This window comes from Syngnathus typhle, linkage group LG22 (genome assembly GCF_033458585.1).
Source record: "Syngnathus typhle isolate RoL2023-S1 ecotype Sweden linkage group LG22, RoL_Styp_1.0, whole genome shotgun sequence".
NCBI classification, from domain to species: Eukaryota; Metazoa; Chordata; class Actinopteri; order Syngnathiformes; family Syngnathidae; genus Syngnathus; species Syngnathus typhle.
This window is the reverse complement of record NC_083759.1, coordinates 2,845,576-2,862,986: the sequence shown is the minus strand read 5'-3', so window position 1 is coordinate 2,862,986 and position 17,411 is coordinate 2,845,576. Positions and strand designations below refer to the sequence as shown.

Here is a 17,411-nt window from a genome sequence, read left to right as displayed (position 1 = left end):
AAGAATCTGACAATTGTGCGTACCAAAGATCTAAAATTTATGAAATATAGGACAAACAGGATGTCAAATATTAATTATCGGAATGAAATTAGGCCCCAGCCAGCAGATGTACATAAATTATCACAAGGAGACAAAATGCGACAAAAACCATGAAATCAGATTTTGTCTGAGGCTCACAAGCTGCTTTGGTGATACAAAACCATCCAGTCGCTTCATTAAATCCCTCCAGCCAACTGAAAACAGCAGGACTCATTAATACTCTGCATCATTGCTGCTTTTATTTTTTATTTTTTTTATAACTTGCTTTTCATGTTTTATTCATGAGGTCTAATAAGGGACAAATACAGTGGTAACATATCGGGTGCAATCAGATTAGACTCATGATCTAAGGCTCGGAAAAAAAAATAAAGACTTCCATGAAAAAAAAAAAAATCTTAAATATGCTTGTGGAAATCTATTACGGAAAACAAATATAAAAACGCAATATATGCGAAAGGCTGCCGACAATCACGTGACCTGTGTCTTTATTTTGCTGAACTATTGTTGTCATATTTCAAAGTGGCAGGCAGCAGTTATCTGATTTATTACATCACATTCCCGAAAAGAACAATTTGGATACAAATCTGGGGTGTTAATAAAAATAGCTTTTTAACTTCTACGCAATAAAAATGTCTTTCCTTCTACATCTGGTGGTCACTTCTCGCCCCACCTCCAGGAGGTTTTAGGAGAAATGAAAAACTAAGTCAACATCCTCCTCTCACTCGGACTTCCTGCCTCGGCCTGTGGTCCGAGTCTGAAATGAAGCTCCGAAATGAAAACCTCGAGCAAACAGTCACCCTTTGTAGAAATACTGCCTTGAATTATTTATTAAACAAACAAAATAAAAAACAGAGAGCACATGTGGGCGGATCAGAAAGGTCAGAATATTTCCCCCCCCCCACCCACTTCCGTGCTTTTTTCCAATTAGACTCGGGACCACATCTCCAACGGCAAAGCCCTTGTGACTATCATAAATCTGCCACAGTAACAACGTTATATTTATTCAAGTATCAAATGATCTGATATTACTTAATACACCTACGTTAAATGCCTCTGAGGTTCCATCCATTTTTTTTCTCCCCCACACAGAGGAAAAACAATCACACATTCACAATTTAGTGTTTGGATATTTGTGTTGGGGTTGATCTTTGCAAATGATGTCCTCTCCCAGACAGTCATAAAGTCAGACTAAACAGGAAAACCACCGAGTTAAAGACGGTAATCCCCCCCCCGCTTCTCCCCCTCCCTCCCTGAAGAGGGGATTGATGCCCTGTGGTTCTCTCAGCAATTAAATCCACATTGCAGACAAGAAGAAACAACATTGTCAAACGCAGACATCAAAACTGGAAAAATATATTTTGGACAGGCAGTCAATCAAACACCTAAATTTGTTCCGCATTGAAACGATACAAAGTCGGATCTTAAAAAAAAAGTCCAGCCAGAATCTTTCAATTACTCCTGGATAAGTGGTTGGAGTGATTTAAGCCTGTTCAGGACAGCTAGTAGTAAATCTATCAAGCCGTGTTACGAGAAGTCCCTCTACACACACACGCACAGACACACACACACTCATCATACCTGATGAGGCAGTGGACATTGTTAAATCATCCCCAAGCACCTCTGAAATGCACATGTATGATTTAAGTAGGAACTCATCTGGCTTAGCCTTGTGTTGCACTCACCCCATCATCAGCCAAGGCTACAACACACACACACACACACAAACAAATACACACATTTACACTGTCTGGGGGGGATATGTGGAATATGTTGGGCTTGGTAATGAAAACATGCCATTGAGCAGATTTACAGGAGAGCAACTTGGTCTCTGGACTAGTCAAGATTTATTAGCGCTGAAGAATCTAATCTTCTCATAGCTACAACTGCTATAACCCGACATACACACGGGCATAGGCGAGAATGACAATATGATTTTTGGTATTTATCTTTAGCTCAGAAGTCAAAACCGCCCTCGTGCCGATTGCTCCGACTTTGACTGAAAAGTCGGGCTTAGCGATCCGCATTTTGACCTTGTCGTCAATGAGGCACTCCAAGCTCGTAACGCTTTTGTGATCACAACAAAATCGAGACGGCGGCGGGGTTTGCATACGTTAATGGTGTGACAAAAGTTTTGAAGATCTCAAGGTCTTACACGGAGCAACCTCAAAAGACTTTGGGAGAGTCGTCGGAATGCTTTGACAGTAATGTTTCGCTGAGCACATTGGTACCCCAACAAATTTACAATGCATGGAAAAAAAAAAAAAAAGACAGCAAGTACGGGATGACTTGTAGCTTAACAATGTCAGTATTCTGTTTCCGTTTTTCTTTTGTAGATGAGTGTGCACATGCTCTTACGGACTTAGTACATTTAGTCTTGACAGGCCAGGAAATAACATCATTTTCTGGATGAGGCCAGTGGGGTCCACAAGGGATTCTGGGTAATTGGAAATCCAGATGGATGTGCATGAGTTTTGCAAAAGAAGGAGTTACAGAGGAGATTGAACAAAACAAAACAGGCAACAAACCTTAATAGCATTCACTTAAATCTTTTCAGCTCTCATGTCTCTTTTATTTTTCGGAGTCCTTTCTCATTTTCTTTTTTTTTTTTAACTAATCTTACATTTTTGTACTGTCCTCCCCACTCTAAGTGAAGCACTTCACAGCCTGTTAACAGATGTCAGCCAACGACGTGAGCATGAGCTACAATTGTTGCAAGCCAGAATGAATAAAAAGACAGATGTTAATCAAAAACAGGGTTTGGACATCCGGCCGCAGTGAAACATTCACACGCTTGTGACCGCGTCTGCCGAAAAGTCTGGAAATTATGGTAATTTGCGGTTCAGATGATCACAACCCAGGCTAACGAAACAGGTGATGTGTCCTGGTACACCAGAATTACCGTATTTTCCGCACTATAAGGCGCACCTAAAAACCTCCAATTTTCTCAAAAGCCGCCTTATAATCAGGTGCGCCTTATATATGGACCAATATTGAGCCACTACAGTAGGCGTGTCTAAAGTCCGGCCCGCGGGCCAAATGTATATATCTTCTATATGGACAAAGTTTTAAAATGGGCCATTCATTGAAGGTGCGCCTTATAATCCGGTGCGCCTTATAGTGCGGAAAATACGGTACTATAGAACCCAAAGTAGGTCAATTTAGGTCATTGTGGCTATAATGGAAATAATATCCTCCTTATCCCAAATGACTTTCAAGTGAAAACGATTAAAACAATCAGTTCAAGTGATGTCTGTGTTCAATGCTTTTAATTCTGGGCTCTCACGCAGTATTAAAAGATGACTATTGATCAGGGCAGAGCTGAACTCCAGGATGCTGACTCACTGATTTTGGGCCTCGCTGATGACTTCTGCTAATAGCTGGTCTGATTGGGTTTGGCCCGATGGAATTGATTACGTTGTTAGTGCGGTTGAGTTTTCTTTGGGGTTTTGCAATTTTTTTTTTGGTCAACTCACTATTTCATACAAAGTTAAAACAAGACGAGAACACGACTCGCGCGTATGTGTGTGAAAGAAAAGTGTGTTTCCACGCTCGTGTAGCGGAGCGCATAGCATTCATTACAGTGGCACTACGGACAAACTGCTCCCTGGATAGACATTGATTTTCACCCAATGGATATCACTGTTAGCAAAACCTAATAGCTTGGTGGGTAATGGGTACAGGTTATGAATGAGGCCCTATGGGCAGGAGTGAGAGAAAGAGAAAAAAAAAAGGGGGAGAGCAGATGGAGGGTCAAAAGAAAAAGACACAAGTGAATCAATCAAAATAGAAGAAATGGGTCAATCGTGAAACGCGATCGTTCGATGATGGAATTGAGAAAATGAAAAAGTTGAACGTGAATAAACAGGAGAGATTATTCGGGGTGAGCAAGTGGATGAAATCTGAATCCCCGACACTTTGCGTTGTGAAGTCATACAGTCTCAGTCCCTGGAAGGAATTTCCAATATGAGAAATGCTTTACGCATGGACATGTGCCCAGCAGCACAAAAAGAAAATAGTACAACATGGTTTTATCGCTGTGGAGATACGATGATGACACGTTTGTTGTGAAATAGTGATGAAATGTACAAAATACACTGACCAGCTAACACAATATTTTCTTGATCCGCCTTCAGCCGTGATTACCGCGCACTTTCCCCGTGACATTATTTTCATTAGCTTACGCAAGACCCTGATATATGTTTCCGTTCAAATCTGCATTGGCCAAAGTCTACTGTGGGAAAATGTTCAGCGGGTCATTTCACCAGACAAAAAGTTCTCGTACAGAGGATAATGCTGACATTAAGGTCGTAGCAGTATTGTTATAATACCTGGGTGTGCGGAACTTAATTTGAAGATCACAGTATACCCCCAAAGATATTTCCCAGAGGGTCAGGTGTTATTTGCTCACTAAAGCATCCGCAAACCGAGATAAGTCGGAGCTTTTTGGAGATCTGTTGTTGGATCATTAATGTCTGCTGTGCATAACATTGGCAGGTAAGATGCAAGATCCCCTTAGAATGTGTTTTTTGGGGCTTTAGTTTTCAACAGAATGAGCTCAGCTAATACAACCAAGACAAAAAAAGCTTTTATTCAAGGCGTCCCCCACAAACAATGAACGTCTTTAACCGAGCAGTGGGTTTCTCTGAGAATAAATGTGCTGACGGACCACCCACCGTCTAAACGCTTGGGTCGGCTATCCTCGGCACGTCCGAACAAGGTCAGCAAGAAGAGAAACATCCAAATAACTCACTGATATTAAAGCCTGTCTTAGCTCGCTAGTTTTTTAGCTATACAAGTCTTCACCGCTGACTCTGGACTTTTTCTCCTTAAGGTCGTGCAGATAATAATTAATAAAGCAACATATTACGACCAAGCCAAATAGACTTATTGTGTCCTCAACAGCAAAGTGACATTGCGGACTAGTAACTCATAACCTTGCACCTAATTCCCACATGCAGCCAGTCTATTAGTGTTCCGACACACACACACACACACGTTTTTCATCTTTTTGTCAAACGCGAGCATTTGCTCTGCATTGGCCTCTCTGCGGGTTTACCTTGGACCACAATAATGGAAATAGAAAAAGCTAATGGAAATGTGAAATTCTGAATACAGACCTCTCCCTCTCTCTGTGTACACACAGCATCAGTGAGAAAAGCCACAGGAATAATAGAAAATGTATGCAGAAACTTTTTCTTTTTTTTCTGCCACCTTAGCTCCACTTCTCGCAGTATTTCCTTAGCTGTGTGGGTGCACACAAACACACACATAGGCAACCGGTTTATAAATGCCTTCTAACCAACCAGGCTGTTCTGATAGACTCTTATTCTATCTGAAGCTTTATCAGCGGAATCACACAAACATTCAGCAAGAAAATAATGGCTTTTCTGTTTGCTTTCTATTTTGCCGCGTGCGTGTGTGTGTGTGTGTGTGTGTGTGTGTGTGTGTGTGTGCTTGAATTCAATGCTACCTAGAAGGTTAGTTGCAAAGTGTCGATGTGCACTGCATACATATCTACCAGCAAATACAGATATCAGGAGTCTTTGATTCAGTGATTCACTTTTCAAACAATTTGAGTGATTTTTTAATTTCTTTTTAATTGAAAGTGCCGTATTTTCCGCACTATAAGGCGCACCGGATTATAAGGCGCACCTTCAATGAATGGCCCATTTTAAAACTTTGTCCATATATAAGGCACACCTGATTATAAGGCGCACTGTCAGCTTTTGAGAAAATTGCAGGTTTTTAGGTGCGCCTTATAGTGCGGAAAATACGGTATCCAATTAAAAAAAATATGTATGAGTGTAATGGACAGATGAGGTCGCAAGTGGCAGATTTTCTTAGAGGTTAATTCATTTTCTATTTTATGAGCTTTGGAAAGGTGGTAAGTCATTTATATACAAACTTGCAACACGCTTGTAAAACACATCGATCGAGTCAAACTTTGTTTTTACTTCTAGAGGAGATCAGGTCTTTAGAGCTAGGACCACGCAGCAGGGTAAGGTTATTATAACATGAGGCAATTCAAAAGGGTCGAAGATCAGGAGTGTGAGAGGTTAGAGTTCAACTTAATATTGAAGGTCGGGACCAAAAAAAAAAAAAATCATCACAGCATGACCACACACCAAACCAACAGACGCAACAACAAACCTTTGGCTGGGAATCGCCTCCCATGATACCAATACATGCTGTGAGCATGTGTTGAGCATAACCAGCGGTCTACTAAAAACCAGATGAGTCCATACTTCCAACATAAAACAGCCACCTTTGAAATTGACAGAGGTGAGCAAAAAAAAAAGCCAAAGAGCTGAAGTGAATCTGGTCATTTTTTGTTATTATTCACTTGACTATCAGTGAATGGCTTAGCCAACTGCTGTGTTGAACCAACCAGCACCAAACTACGAGCAGGGGAGACAAATAAAGTGAGGCCAAACATAGATCTAGGCTATGGCTGCAGAGGTTGTGAGCCACGCTCTAACTCCAAGATGAAAGGGAGGCTGCTGAGGAGGTGGAGAAAGAGATGAGTAGTGTAGTGGAGGGAAGGGGAGGGGGCGAGCGAGCAGTAAAGACGGGTGAAATGATGAAATGGTACAACACAAAAGTGCAGAAAGCTTTTGATGGGTGGAAATGTGAAAATGGTACCTGAATCCATCAGGGAAACATGTTTGATGTTTTCTTTTTAAATATCAACTTATAGTCCATCCGGATTTCAGAAAGCATGTACAAATGTTATTTGTCAGTGAAAGGATACACCAACGAGGAGTCTGAGGAACGGCTGGAGAAAGTAGTAAGCATGAGAGGATGCAGCGGAGGAGGGGATGCATGTGTGTGTAGGAGGGGGGGTCATTATTGACACCATGTGTTACCCCAGGAAGCTTTCTTGGCAAAATATAAGCATGTGGACAGATCAGAGAGGGGAAAACAACATCCAGAGAAGGAGCAAGAACGGGGAGGGGGGGTAAACTCTTTGCAGCTGCAGGCCTGTAAGGGTCAGTGGGCGTACATCTGTGTCAGGCTAACCACAAGGTCAAACTAGCGAATCACGAAAGTTACCACTTTTTTTTTTTTTTTTTTCAATGCGTAACTATATGGAGGTGTCTGAAAATGAGTCAAACTAAAAACCTCGTTGATTTGCAAACAAGAGTCATCAGAGAGTCCTCGTATTTAAATAGCCCTCAAGTGTTTGGAAGATGAGGGCTATAGGTTGAGCTACCCACACACTTCACATTCAAACAGGTGAAGAGGAACAAGACAACAAGATGCTCATTTTTCCCGTGAGTGCATCGAAAGCACATCAAGGCCTATATTTGGATGTATTTTTGAAATAATATGAAAAAAATACAGGGATTGCAGTTACCGTATTTTCCACACTATAAGGCGCACCTAAAAACCTCCAATTTTCTCAAAAGCCGCCTTATAATCAGGTGCGCCTTATATATGGACCAATATTGAACCACTATAGCAGGCGTGTCCAAAGTCCGGCGCTTTATAATCCGGTGCGCCTTATAGTGCGGAAAATACGGTATGTTTAAAATGTCTGGCCTTAAATTGTACACGTAGATATGTTGTATTGGTAAACAGAAATGTTGCAGGCGCCACTATCAACACACAAACACACACACGCACTTACTAATTCATCAACTCGTGCCCGCCTTCTATCTTTCCTTTCACGAAAGCAAAGCCGAGGTGGGCAGAGCAAGCTATTGTGTCCCTGGAAGAATTAACTATTGATTTTCTCCTTAGCATTATCAGTGTGGCTCTGACAACAAAGCAGGGAGTGTGCATGCGCACACAAAAAAAACAAAACAAAGATTTTGTTCTGCAGAGCATGTGCAGGTTTTTTTTTGTGGGCACAGGCCCGAAAGGAAAACGCTAAATTAAATATACACACAAACAATGATACATCGGAAAATGCATGTGGACTACTTTCAAATGCTTAAGTGGGGCCTTCCACTAATCATATTTTTTTTTCCCCCTTCATTTATTTTTGAGAAACCATCAATTACTTCCAGTAAGTTTGGCTTTCCGAGTTGAGAAAGTTGAGAGATTTCCCAGTGGAGGCTTCTTCTATCAAACCCATCCAACTAAGCGTGGCAGCTTTCACATTAACAAAGCAAAGGCACGATCAACATGTTTCAGCAACACAACATTGAGATGGATCCATCTCATGAAAATATTGATTTCTCTAATGGCCTGAAGAGTAAAAAAAAAAAAAAAAAGAGAGAGAGAGAGAGAGAGAGAAACACTGGATTCACATCACACTCTCAACGATGCCTCGGGGAGCTCACAAGTCGTTCAGCACACCTTAGTTGAATTTGCATTAACATAATCTGATAAACACATCTGTAATTGCTTTGAAGATAACTTCTAATTAATATTTTCATTGCTAATAGTATTAAGAGGAACATTCAATGACACTAGCATGGATGATCAAAGTGAATTTCAAACCTCCTTCGATGTAACCATCCTGAAATATAAATCTCATTTCGTACTTTTACATATAATATATATGATATAATTGTGATATATAAACAAGTGTTTGATTGATTTGTTAATTGGCTTTACCGTGTCGAATAATTCAAAGTCAAATTAAAATGTGTATTTCTGATTGGTTTTAAGTTGCGTGTATAGAATGAAGAGAAACATGCTCAGTGGCTAATTGGATGTGATTCTCCATTCAAATGATATAAAAAAATATATCTTAATGAGATACGCCGAGATGCTTGTGTTTCTTCAGAAGGTTGCTACTGACTAATTAGCTCATTAAACCAAAATCTAACGTGACGTGCGCTCTTGCATAGCGACGTATAGACAGACAAGTAGACGCTCACCTCTTTGCTGCGCGTGGCCACATTGCCATAGCAACGCGGCGAGGAGCCCCAGCAGCCCGAGCCGCGTCATGTTTGTCCCGCCTGAGGTTTTTTGGGAGAAGCCGGCGTGGTGCAAGCAAAGAGTTGAAGCAAACTTTACACTCCTCCTCCTCTTCTTCCTTTCTCTCCTCCTTCTTCTCTAGGTCTGAATGGAACATGTGGGGATGTTGTCCTATGAAGAAAGCAGAAGTTTGGGTCCAACTTGACAACTGTTTTGGGGCTCCTCCTGCTGCCCTGCAACACTCAACACACGCTGACTCAAGTCATTCAAATTTGCATTCCAATAAACATTTCGAAGAGTTCGGTAAAATCAAACATCAGGTTTTTGCAGGCCGCGCTTGATTAATAACAATGATTGAAAATTGAACAATAAATGGATCACGCCAGCAACAAAGAGATCTTTTCCTGGCAAATATACAAATACAAACCACAAATGACTTCTATTTCAGCGCCAAGCACTTTGCAGCATTGAAAAGGCATTTGGCGTGCGGCGCATTTCATCTGCTCCAATTGTGTTTAAATATGAGCGAACAATGCGGCGCCGTGTACGCCGGGCCCTACTTCTAATCAAATAAAGCGCCGACTGGATTGCATCCTTGTGCTCCGTGTAATGCAAATAGCTTATTATGCTGTGAATTTGGAGGCGTGCTCAATTGCTGCACTCATGTTGAAGTGTTCTTCCGCTGAGTGACTGCGGTGATGGAACTGTGACCCTCGGACTCGGAAACAAACACACGGCAGGAAACCGAGGCTGAACTGATGGACGTCTATTATTTTTTTTATTAGTGTCCTGCAATTGGCTGGCGACCAGTCTCTTCTTTTCTCCTTGCCCGGAAAATATATATTGCAGCTTTTTATTTATTCTTCTATACATTGACTATACATGAATTGAAAAATCCCTTTTAGATTGGTTATTCATTCGCTCTGGGTCAAAGGTCACAATAAAACAGCAGGTTAAGTAAAACACACACGGCATATTAAAATGCTGTAATTGAGGATTTAGTGAGTCCCATAAATGGAGCACATTAAAAGTATGACTCTATTTGTTGAAGGGCTGACGGATGACCTCAGATGGAAAAAAAAGAACAACAGTTTTATCTGCCATTAAACAGAAAATATGAATTTCCCCGTGCTGCTTTATCGCTGCCAATATAACTCACTGGATGCCAGCGTCATAAAGTTTTTATTGAGGAGGGCAAATTGTTGCCAAAAAAAATTCATAATCTTTCTCAAGCTCTTAAGGCAGCCATCTTGAGGATAGGATAAAAGTCGGTTTGAATTCCAACTGCTTGTTAATGACTTAACCCAACCGTTTGTCCAGCGCAGATAAGACACACAGACCTGTGGTAATTAAATAAACTCACTTTGCTTGTGGGGCCGTTCGCTGGAGTGCTGCTTCATGCTGAATTAGGTTGATCGAATCTGGATTGAATCCACATTAGATATATAAACAAAACGTCGAACACAAAAATCCATATAAGTGAATACCATCCATCCATCCATCCATCCATCCATCCATCCATCCATCCATCCATCCATCCATCCATCCTCCTAGAATGTCATATCAGGTGATATCATGTGTTTGCATAAGTGTGCACACCCTCTCATAACTGAAGTGTTGAAAATAAACCAATCAGATTCCAAGTCATGTTTAGTCAGTGCAACAATTTAAAGTGATCCTAATGAACCCTAAATACATTTTAGGTGGAATTATTGTTATAAAAGTTCAAATTTGTTTTCAACTAACAAAATTCTGCTATTTTTTTCCCTGTTTAGCGTTCAAGGATATAACGTGAAAAAATTGCCTCCAGTTAATTAAAAGTAAAACCGGTCTGTTCCTGCTTGTGCCGATTAATTCCCATCTGGCATGGGAATCACTTTTTCGGGGTTGCATGGAGCATATGCTGAAATGATCGTTCAGGTGCTGATCGGGCGATATTTGAATACATCCTCTAGGGAAGTTTACAGACGATATTTCGTTAAAAATATAAAGAATTGGAAAATAGTGCTCAACATTACGAGGCCTCACTGGCTGGAGTTGAAAAGACCGCCTCGGATCGGCGGGTTTTCATTGCCCGCTCGCCGAGGCTTGCTGCGATTGAAATTGTCAGAGTAGTCAATTAGGAATTAACTGGCAGGACCACAGAGAGAAAGTAGAAGTGACAGAGGGAGGGTGGGACGTCGGATGGCGCTTGGCGCTGGCTAAGGCAGGGGGTCATCGCGTACTTGAGCGCCGCATTCCTCCCGAGCCGCTTTCATCCCGAGCATCCCGTTTTTCCCCACATCAAAGTGCGACGTGGGTGTGTGCATGTCTGCCTTGTGATGTGCTTCCGCCGCTCTCACGGCGAGGCTACACGTCGCCATGTTCCAACATCCAAAACACTGACGCTCCATCGAAGCAGCTCGCCGTCTCCTCTGATCTCTCCATCATCCTTCTTCGGCCTCCCGCAGCCAAAAAGGTCGGGCCTGTCCTTCGTTGGGTTTTTCGCCTCCTAACTCGCACCTCCACGGCAGCTCACTTGATGATGTGCCAAGGCGCTTCTTATTTTTCCTCGGGCTCCCTGGGCCTGACGCCAAATATATCTTCATCTATTCATCCTCTCAATAAATTCAGTCTTCATTCAAACAAACTGCTGATATTTAATAATTTCTCCACTTTCCCACCTTTTTGTCATCATCGCTGCATCACCAAGCTTTCATGTTTTGGTTCCTTCTGCTGCTTTGGTTTTTAATTTTGTGAATTCCTCGCATTCCAGTCAAACAGTTTCGTGATGTTCATTGACTCCCAAGCAAATTTGGAATCCAACTCAAAATATTTGTCATGAAACCTTTATTGTTAAAGTTCTTTAACCGAGGTGAGCTATTTATTATTCAAATATGAAATGAAAAGAGACAAATCATCAGCTTAATCAGAATGCATCTGCGCGAGGCTTTTTCAGTTCACAAAGGTTGTTTATAATTGAACTACAATTTTAATTGCTCTAGGCGCTAATTAGAAGATGGTTGATGCCCTCGCCAATTATGTCATTTATCCCTTCCCTTTGAAAAGTGCTGTATGGCTGAATTTTGCTTTTGTTGTTAAACTAATTTAGATAATACACAGTTTGCCGTAAAGCCATATTAATTTATTTCGATCTGATTTCGATACCATTTATTGCATTCAGGGTCGGGAGGAACATTATATTGTGAATATTGTGTGTTTGTAAGAAGCACTTTGTGGACCTATTTGGTGCGAAAGTGTCATGATTTATTGATTGTATTTTTTAAATGTATTTATTTAACCCCAAAATACACCCAGAAAGTTTTTTTTTCCAGAACCGTGGTAGTCATGCTAGCTAGCTGTGGAACCTTCATACCACATGCAAATTTTCAGCACCGCAAACGATCTCACATTCATTCGAATTCGGCCTTGTTTTTTTTTTTTCCTTCCTATGTCAAACTTGGGAAAAGTTGTCGACCAATTTTGCTCCGCCAACACAAAGATGTGAATGAAAAGACCTTCTCTTTTTGTGCGCAGATACTCCTTTAATAGATAAAAAAAAAAAATCTTTTTCTACCAGACTTTGCTATGGAAACAATGAAAAGCCTTGTGGCGGTAATCAAAGACGTTTGCTTTCTAAAGAAATGTTCGGTGAGCATTGCAGTGATTTTTGGAAAGTGCATAAGTAATTCGGAAAACAAAAAATACAAAAGTGTCAAAAATGGATTGAATGCTGCAGTCCGCATACCAATTCACCTCACGTGGTGTAATATCTGACTTCATCTGCTTCTTTATCATAAACAGCTTCATTTGTCACAAGTGTCTTTGACTCCTATGTCCCTGGAGGTTTACGGCATTGCTCGAGTAATTACAGCATCCCACACAGTGAGAACACATGAATATGGAATACGGAAAGCATAATAACTGAGAAATAAAATAGTGACCATGAAGCGATGCCTTTTGTGGTACCTTCATTTAGTGGCTGTACAACTTAAATAAATTGGTAAAAAATATCTATAATTATGTTGTTGGGCAACTTGTTTATTTTCTTTTTCGAAGATACCCTATTTGTATCCAACTGTTGTTCTTTACAGAGGATAAAGAATACGATAAATTACTTGAGTACCATTTGTGCCAAAATATCCTACAGGACTGTCTCAGAAAATTAGAATATTGTGATAAAGTTTTTTATTTTCTGTAATCCAATTAAAAAAAAAATAAATGTTGTAGATTCTGGATTCATGACAAATCAACTGAAATATTGCAATCCTTTTATTAATTTAATTATGTTTTTTAATCGCATTACAGGAAATAAAGAACTTTATCAAGATATTCAAATTTTCTGAGACAGTCCTGTATAACACCGCAACATAATTGCTAATATTTTTTATTTATTTTTTGCGTAATGGTAAATCAAGAGAAAATGGAATTGAACCTTTGTATATCATTAACCACAATTAGCTGAAAGGTGGTACTGAATTATGAAAAAAAAAAATAGTTGAAACATTTAAAAAAAAAATAATAATAAAAAAATTAAAGCCCCAGTCACATTGAGTCACCTTTACTCAACTTTCAAAGCCGAAAGAAGCCTCATTAGTAATGTCCCCGTTTATCAGCACAGGGCTTTTACAGCCACAGGCATGGGACGTTTTCCAACACCAATTCAGCTGACGGAGGCAGAAAATGTAAAAAAAAAAGAAGAAAAAAAACCTGTAGCTTGCAAACGAACGAAACAGACAAAAAACGAGTGCGGTGGTGATGAGAAGATGGTGAGGAAAAGCAACAGTTGGAAAGGTGAAGAGGGAGACAAAGATAGTAGAGGGAGACGTAGCGTGCTAAGTGAATTAACTCCAGCGGGATAAGAAGCTTTGTGCTGACTGCCAACTTTGTTAATCCAACACACACACACACATACACACATCTGGCCCACAGAGACTGTATAAATTTGTGAGTGCCATAGGCTCATTATTTGTGATGCCCTGCTTGTGTGGGCGTGTTTGTGCAAGCATACTCCATGCAAGACTCCAAAAGTGAAGCTGATCCAATGGTCATGAGGATAACCTTAAGGGTGTTAGCATTAGGTAAAAGCATCCATTTTGTTTTGCATCAGAGTCAAGCGAAAAGAAACACACAGCTTGTTAAGAGAGAATTGAGATAGTGTCAGTCCATGCAATATGTTGCAAGGCAAGGTCAGGAGGAGGCTAATGTGGCCATTTTTTATTTCGACACTAAGTTGGTCCACATTTTCACATCAGCCGCATTAAGTGAGGTGACATTACCATAAAGACGAGAGCGGCGGGTTCAAATTTCATAAGGACTTTGAAAGATTGATCCAATGGTGGGTCCGGATTATCTGCTATAGTGGTATTTTTTTACATGAAGGCCTCTCGATATTTAAATTTTATATATACGTGTATTTTTTAAATAAATAAATCAAAGAGGTTTAATGCTTTCTACTCGGTTGGTACATGAGTAGAACCACTTTGGTGAGATGTCAGATATAAATATTAATATCTTTCTCGTCTGCGCTTACTCATTGGTTAAGTTAACTCATCTTTGGCTAGACTTAGCTTTATCTAACCTGTCCACAGCTCCGGCAATTTCCAACTCTCTGCCTCCCCACATAACTCGTTTGGCTATAACCCACTTCGTGGTGACACTGCCAGAATTTGCCATCAGCCAAACACTTCCTTGCATTTCTTCGGAATGTAGATATTTGGTTTCTATTCATTTCCATATTTTACTTTTTAATCTGAGCCGTGTTGGCAAGTACTCAGCAAATATGAATTTGTGGCCAGGCAACCCACAGGATTAAACAAATATAAACAAGAAAATGACAATATTGCGTGGCATCATAATGAGAGCATTATGATAATTAAATAGGCTTGGCTTATAATGATTTAAGAAACAATATATTTAAATATCTGTTTCTAGTCAAGACAACTAATTAAAATATATTTTCTTTAACATATAATATAAAATAATAATATAAAACTAGTGCTATGCTTCAGCAGCTGTGGTGTGGACAGACAGATGCTGATTAAATTTAATAGCATCAAACCCAGATCATCTGACACACATACCGTAAATGTAGGCTACTCACACACACACGACGATGTGCGTATTTGTGCATTATGGTTGAGTCATTAGTGATATTGCTTCTCTGCATCTGTTAGCTTAATCCGGTTCACTAGCATGAGCCGGGATGATCCTTATGTGTGTGTGTTTTCAGGTACTGTATTTTCCGCACTATAAGGCGCACCTAAAAACCTCAAATTTTCTCAAAAGCCGACAGTGCGCCTTATAATCAGGTGCACCTTATATATGGACCAATATTGAGCCACTACAGCAGGCGTGTCCAAAGTCCGGCCCGCGGGCCAAATGTATATATCTTATATATGGACAAAGTTTCAAAATGGGCCATTCATTGAAGGTGCGCCTTATAGTGCGGAAAATACGGTATTTCAACCTGTCACCGAGTGGCTATTAGAGCTGGTTGCTAACTCGGTCAACACTGTATGTATGTATGTATGTATCACATTATAAATTCCATAAAATTAGAGAAAATTATGCAGTCCTAGTTGTAACCATCATCTCAGCTTCAAGACATTCAGGAGTGAATGTCTCCCATGAAGTCTTAACACCCCCAGAGGAGATCTTAAATCATCTCACTAATGATTCCAACTATTTTATTAACAATTAAAAAGGCTAGCGTGGAAATGGCAGTGCACAAAGGCTAATGTGATCATTTGGTAGGAAAGTAAAGGCTCAATGGTAATTTCCTGCAAAAATAGCCGCTTCCACGCTTACTGAGATAGATGGTCTGGTTTAGCGGCGGGAAAAGTACAGCTCAGCACTTTTGGACTTTATCTATTAAAGAGGTAATATTGCATGATCAAGTGAAGAGACGGTGGGGGTAGTCACTCACATCCAACTCGAGCGTACAGTTTCCACAATGGTCCCTCCTGACTTGTTGCCAAAACAGCTACATGACAAATGACCATGTGTGTTATTTGTAAGATTAAAAAAAGGCTGTTTACATGACATTATAGCGTGAGGTCAACTGTAAGCTACCTCCAGATGTTTAAGGCAGCCTATATGGCCAGTTAAATCCGTGTTGTTGTATTATTGTTGTAACTCCTCTTAAAAACATGTTACGTTTATTTTAAATTGCTTTCCTGTTGTTTTCTTCTAAAACCTTGACTAAGAACATGTTAATTAAACCAGCACATTTTCTTGTGAAGTGAAGCCGAACAATTGTCTTTCTTTTTTTCCTCTTTATTGTTTTTCCCCTTTCATTTGCCCGAAACCGCGGTCGCACAACAAACGCAGTGATGAAACGACGACAGTGTCGAACGTGAAGATTAATTGTCGCTATTCAAACGACACACAATGCGACAATGATTCAGAACCACGTTGAAAATTGCTGCGAGCATTCCGCTAAAATGCCTTAAGTGAATGCACATGACATTTTCCTAGTTCCCTTATTGTGGGCAACGTCAAGCTTTTTATCATTAAAATCATTTTATTTCTGCAAAAAGGAAAAGTTTGCTGCATAGAAAGTCTTAATAAATAATAAATGTCATACCAAGTAATAGCAACATTACAGTGTGTGAGTGCTACCCCACTGTGCCTAAGTGGATTAGCTACAATGAGTGCTCTGTGGTGGACAAGACAATAGGCACGATCCCCGGGCGTCCTTGCAGCACTATCAATTTTTAGTTCTTTTTTTGTAATATCGCCTCAATATAGTTTCTCATTAAAAGAGTAATAGTGAATCTTCTGCTTGTAATAAAGCAGCCACATACTGAAAGCAAAGATCACTAATGTCATTTTTATTTTATTTTATTATTAACTGTCACATTTTCTGGGTTTGGATATGTCATGCAGGAATGATTCTTAATACAACCCAGACATAATGAAATGTGATCTTTTGTTTTATTGCTATAATGTCAAAAAGGAACTCTTGACTTTTTGGCTAATTCATCCTGGGGCTGTGTTATCTCCTCTTGACACAAGTGTGTTTTTTCTTCTTTTTTTTTGTCTGTAATGAGAGCAGAGGAGAGGATAATAAAACTTGTCTGGAACAATATAGTGGCTTTTGATACAAAAGAGTGTATGATTAGCATAATAAGTGGCATTTCAATTGGTGGAGAGCCGACTTATCAAAAGCTTTGATAACAAGCTAGAATTAATGTTGTGGATAATGGAGTCTGGATGGGTGGAAAATCAGCAGGAGAAGGGGGTCAGCGTGTTTATTAGAGGCGGGGAGGGGGGGTAACAAAGGCAGCCAGGTGTCAGGAAAGGAAAGGAGGTGGAAAGATGTTACAAGAAGCGCAGCGTTGTTTCGACATGTCGTCCGCACTGACTTCCCTTATTAGCCAAGCACAAGACGGAGGAGCAGGAAGGGGAGGGGGGGAGTGCACTAGTTGACACTTTCATTTGTACTTTTAAGGTCTACTCATTATCACCTTTCAAGGGAAAGCCACTTTTTCCTACACGGGCTCTTTCCCACAGCACAC

At 40.3% G+C, this 17,411-nt stretch overlaps 1 protein-coding gene across 7 annotated transcripts in view; it reads right to left on the bottom strand.

Moving 5' to 3' along the window:
- The window catches only part of lama2 (laminin, alpha 2), a 65,955-nt gene extending 56,908 nt beyond the window's left edge, over window positions 1-9,047 (bottom strand). For 5 of the 7 annotated variants that reach the window (XM_061269994.1, XM_061269993.1, XM_061269996.1 and 2 more), the window contains exon 1: window positions 8,871-9,046. In XM_061269994.1, the coding sequence (XP_061125978.1) occupies window positions 8,871-8,940 (70 nt within the window). In that variant the 5' untranslated portion in view covers window positions 8,941-9,046. Of the gene's footprint in view, window positions 1-8,870 lie in introns of all 7 variants that reach the window. The other 2 variants (XM_061269992.1, XM_061269995.1) reach the window with 1 other exon arrangement.
- Window positions 9,048-17,411: the final 8,364 nt, after the last annotated feature.